The 5,630-nt window shown below is 52.4% G+C and overlaps 1 protein-coding gene across 1 annotated transcript in view; it reads right to left on the reverse strand.

Moving 5' to 3' along the window:
• The window catches only part of INTS4 (integrator complex subunit 4), a 60,977-nt gene that overhangs the window by 18,617 nt on the left and 36,730 nt on the right, over window positions 1-5,630 (reverse strand). The window contains 3 exon segments of the mRNA XM_018569689.1: window positions 159-279; window positions 2,118-2,261; window positions 5,504-5,627. Of these exon segments, the coding sequence (XP_018425191.1) occupies window positions 159-279; window positions 2,118-2,261; window positions 5,504-5,627 (389 nt within the window).

Genomic DNA, 5,630 nt, shown 5'->3' on the forward strand with positions numbered 1-5,630 from the left:
TAAGCAAAGTTCTCAATGAACCGGCCAAAATTCTCTCAGTGGGTGGCCCTGTCTGCTGCCTCCTGAGAGGCCGAAACGGCTGCCATGGACCGGAGAGACTAAAACAACGTTCCCTTCATAAACATGGCTGCTGTGCATGTGACAATCCCACCGATTACCTGTCCATGCCGTGTGAGAAAGATACACCTGTGTGATCAGCCGATGTCTGCCGGGGCCCGGGTTCCGGAAATCTGCCGGTTTCGGGTGGATGATCTGCACCTGCCCGTCAGGGTACACGACCTGGAGGAGGAGGAGGAAAGACGGGGACACATTACAATGAACAATATATATATAATACCCATAATAGACCCCTGTGGTCAGTCTACCAAAAACCCTAGAACCATGCACCCCGTCACTGATTTTTACATTAAAGGAGAACTATGGGGTCAGGGCTTTTCCCCATAGTTCTCCTTTAAGATGCTTTAGGCCAGTGGTTCTCAACCTGTATAACCTCAGGACCCACGTTTGTCCTCACTGTGACCAGAACCGCACTGGAATGCAGAACATTGCGGTACTGCGCATTCCAGTGCAAGTGATCAAACTGTGGGCGGAGGGGGGGGGGCGGGGTGTTTTGGGTGCCATTCAAATGAATGGCAATGCAACGCACCTCCCACTCCAGAACAAATAAACAGTAGGTGCGATTGCGTTGTAGTTTGTGATTAAAACACTAACAGCCAGAATGTGATGTCACTCCTGTCACGTGGAGTGGATCCTCAGCCTGGGGTCCAGTGCGGGCTGCGGTGCTGTGACGGCGCTCCATCCATATGTGCATTGCTTGCACAGCTCCCTTGTGGGCCCTGCAGAAGTGCTAGGAGCCAGAATGTGACAGCACTCCAGTCCCGGCACCTCTACAGGGCATGTGAGGGAGCTGTAAGCAATGCACTTATAGATGGAGCTCCCTCGCGGCCATACCCCCATCCAACCTCAAGCTGACACTGAGCACCGGGCAGCATATTCTGAATGGCTGCTCAGTGCGAGAACTGACAGTGCTGTGCTTTGGGAGAAGCTGAGGAGCCTCTCACCTGGTGCACTGAAAGGCACGCGGGGAGCCACTGAACACGGGGTCGCGACCCACTTTTGGATCACGACCCACCAGTTGAGAACCATGGCTTTAAAACACCTTCTACTCACACTGCAGTGGTCTATGCTTGCAGAGCTGAGTATCAGCCACACCCCAGAGCACAAGTGTCCTCACACAGACTTGCACTGCAGATGAAGAGAAGGGGGATGTCAGAACAGGTCTGTGTGGTCCACGCAGCAGTCAGTGCACACCTCTCCTCACCTCTGCTCCAGCTATGTCCCTCTGCGTCCTCACGCCTAATGCAAGTCAATGGACCTGCGTCCCGGCTCTTGCAGCAGTCAGTGCACACCTCTCCTCACCTCCGCTCCAGCTATGTCCCTCTGCGTCCTCACGCCTAATGCAAGTCAATGGACCTGCGTCCCGGCTCTTGCAGCAGTCAGTGCACACCTCTCCTCACCTCCGCTCCAGCTATGTCCCTCTGCGTCCTCACGCCTAATGCAAGTCAATGGACCTGCGTCCCGGCTCTTGCAGCAGTCAGTGCACACCTCTCCTCACCTCCGCTCCAGCTATGTCCCTCTGCGTCCTCACGCTTAATGTAAATCAATGGACCTGCGTCCCAGCTCTTGCAGCACTCAGTGCACACCTCTCCTCACCTCCAGCTATGGAATATCCCCCTGTGTCCTCACATTTAATGCAAATCAATGGACCTGCATAAGAAGTGATGATATCAGCGGTCCTTAGACTGCCGGAGCCCAGGGGAGAAGAGGCTGCAGGGACCGGTCTAGCAGCCTGGCCTGAGGATCAGGTAAGTAAATCTGCTTCGAGTCCCCTAGACAACACGAGCACCTAACCCTTGCAGTACGGGGGTGGTAGCCCCACAAATCAGTGCACATTGTTTGCTTGCCTGGAGTTCCTTTCCTTTAACGCCTTCGTGACTGACGACGTACAGTGTACGTCGCCAGCATCGGGGCTGTTTAAACAGACACATACAAACAATTTGCCTTCCTGGTATAACAAGCTGTCCAGCGCCCTCCTCTAGTCCTAGATCTGCCCGTACCTGGACTTTCACAGTGCTCTGCGGGTCCTGAACGTGCTCCAACGTGGCATCAACATCCAGAGCTACAACCAGCCCGGAGGTGAACCGGATCGGGTTATCGGACTCGGCAGCCGGCTCAATGATGTGCGATGAGGCTCTGTGGATCTGGAGGGTAAATGATCACATGACATCACACAGTGTACACAACTCTAAAACCACAGACAGCCCACAGCCAAACGCCGGCCCTCCAGCTGTGGTGAAACTACAAATCCCATGATGCATCTCTCTCAAGGAGTCATGTCTGCGGCTGGGAGAATCTTGCAATGCCTCATGGGATTTGTAGTTCCACCACAGCTGGAGGGCCGGAGTTTGGCTACCCCTGTCCCACAGGAGGTAGTTGGCGTTCTGGACCCCGTTTAGGATTGAGGAGCCTAAAAAGGTCAAAGCCGAACTTCAAATACACACATAAAATACATGGGAGCCGCTTTTCCTGCCAAAGCATTTTTATTTCTGTCCACTCAGTCCTGAGATTTACACAGCTCTGCCACAGAACAGCCAGGGGGATGACACCTTCATCATTGAAGGAAGAGAGTGGTCCCCTCTACCCACCCCCAGCTTGCTGACTGGACAGAGAGCAAGGGCAGCAGTATAACTGATGAGGTCATCCCTCCTATCATGTCCCTTGTCCACACATTGGCATGCAGCTCACACGATTGGCTCCCAGTGCTCTTGTACCGGGTATTGCCGGATACCGAATCAGCTTCAGTTCTTTTATTTAAAAGCTGAAGTTTCTTCTGCTTATATTTTGCCTTCGTTGGTTCTGACTGTCCCCCTCATCATGGCTTCATTTCATACCTTATTATAGTCCAGTGACATCATCACGGGGTCTCTGTGCTTCCTTATTTTTATTTTTTTTTGCATCTCAACAAACTTCCCTCTGTGAACAAAAAAAGTGAACTGTGAAATCACAGCACACAAAAACGTGCACAAGGGTGCAAGGTCCTTCCGAAGAAGGGACCTACTTTCCCGACCCCCCGGGGCGCTAGGCTCCTGGCAGGGGTTGAGATACTATGGTCCACCAACCCGAAGGCCGGTGGACCTTTCCTCTGGGGACCTGCCGAAACAGGTCCCCCATAGTACTTGGCAAGTGGGCTCTCCCGAAGAGAGACCCACTTCCTGGGTGGGAGGAGACAGAGAACCCCGTAGAGGGCACAGAACCTCCTCCCTACATCAGGAATAGGCCCCGAAGGAACCTGCACCTTCCGCAATCTGTGGGTTTCAATCAAAAAGTCAATCGTGCATCGTGCATAGAGTGCAATAAATAATACTAAAGTGTCAGTGCACCACGCTGACAGGCCTTAGGGGCCGGAGTGCAAAAATATTGCCCCAGACTAGCCATAAGGCCTGTCCAAGAGGCGATGTGCAGAAAATGCAAGGTGGTGTGTGACCGAGTGATTAGTGAGTCAATGTGGGGTCCCACACCCAAGTGACTCCATGCGCACCCCTGGGACGCCACCCCCAGGGGGCACAACACCACGAGCTTCTGGCGCGCCCGAACCCTCGAGCCAGACCAAGCTTCGCATCTGTTCAGTCAGAAAGCCATGTACTGAGCGGTTCCCCTCTCACAGGAAGCCGCCCCACACGCTCTTTCACTCCAGCGATTACTAAGTAACCATCCCCCGCAAGGACGGTTCTTTTCCCCACCGAAAACTGATAAGAACAGATACTACACTTGATCTTAGCCAAAAGGCCGAGAAGCCTCTGTGCTTCCTTATGTCTCTGTGCTTCCTTATTTTTTTTTTTTTTTGAAGCCCGTGGACGTGCATCAATACAAACTTCCCCCTGTGAACAAAAAAAGTGAACCGTGAAATCACAGCACACAAAAACGTGCACAAGGGTGCAAGGTCCTTCCGAAGAAGGGACCCATACCTTAGGCTTCCTTATGCAATGCACACAGATCATGGCTGGTGGGAGGGGCCGGCAGGGTGCTGTACACATCACAACACAGCACCCTACCTCAGTACTCCTCTCACACGCCCCGGTGCAAGCAGTGGGCTGACTCTTGGGAGGAGTTATGCATTTCCATCAAAGTGACACCACTGAGTCTCTGTGCTTCTCTCTACAATGCAGGCAGATCATAGCTGGTGGGAGGGGCTTTCGGAATACATCACAGCACCCTGCCGTCCTCTCCCATCAGCTATGATCTGCCTGCATTGTATAGAGAAGCACAGAGACTCACTGATGATGTCACTATGATGGTATTTGCATAACTCCTCCCAAGAGCCAGCCCACTGCTTGCATCTGGGCTTGTGAGAGGAGTACTGAGGCATATACTATCATAGTGACATCATCACTGAGTCTCTGTACTTCTGCAATGCATGATCATAGCTGGTGGGAGGGGTCAGCAGGGGGCTGTGATGTATTCAGGAAGCTATGAACAGCACCCTGCCGGCCCCTCCCACCAGCTATGATCTGCCTGCATTGCATAGAAAAGCACAGTGATGTCACTATGATGGCATATGTCTCAGTACTCCTCTCACAAGCCAGATGCAAGCAGTGGGCCGGCTCCTGGGAGGAGTTATGTGTTTGCCATCATAGTGACATCATCACTGAGTCTCTGTGCTTCTTTATGCAATGCAGGCAGATCGTAGCTGGTGGGAGGGGCCAACAGGGTGCTGTACATGGCTTCCTGAATACATCACAACACTCTACTGACCGCTCCCACCAGCTATAATTTGCCTGCATTACATAAGGAAGTACAGAGACCCAGTGATGACGTCACTATGATGGCATATGCCTCAGTATGCCTCTCAAGAGCCCTCAGCCCTGATGCAAGCAGGGGGCTGGCTCTTGGGAGGAGTTATGCAAATAACAAAATGCCTTGATGGGTGGGTGTCAGTCTGGAGGAGGGGGTGTTTTTACATGCAGAGCACCCCACGTAATGCTGGGCCTCCATGACTGCAATCCAATAAATCAAAGAGGCGGGCCAGGGACAGTCAGGCTGCGGAGGAAAGATCTAAATGAGACTGGACGTCAGATATCTAACAGAGCTTGCTTTAGTAAAGGAGTAGAATATGTTCACTAGGAAAGTGAATATGAATGAATGAGGTGAAGCTGCATTTACTTTAACTATCCAATCACGTGTGAGAATCCTATTCCAGTACACAATCGGGTATTGAACGTGAACGCAGCTTTACCTTCTCCACCAACATTCACTATGCTAAGTGAGCGGCCTCTACTCCTTTCAGTAAATCAACCCCAATGCTCATACGAATGGCTTCGCTCCTTCTCCCAGAAACGCTGCGACCGGTCACGTGACTTTACTGCAGTCAGGCAGCACGCTATGGCAGCCTGTTCCAGCAGGGGGCGCTCCTCTACATCAGAAACATCAGGCGTGCGATGGTTACCTGCTCTGGAAGCGTCAGGCGCAGGAAGCTGCTTTGCCGTAGAGTCGTCTGCAGGATTTTCACCATCTCCAGAGGCTTGGAATTAACCAGACGTGGCATCAGATCGAGCAGCTTGTCCACAAAGCTG

The sequence above is a fragment of the Nanorana parkeri genome, unplaced genomic scaffold (genome assembly GCF_000935625.1).
Source record: "Nanorana parkeri isolate BGI_ZX_2015 unplaced genomic scaffold, ASM93562v1 scaffold1380, whole genome shotgun sequence".
NCBI lineage: Eukaryota > Metazoa > Chordata > Amphibia > Anura > Dicroglossidae > Nanorana > Nanorana parkeri.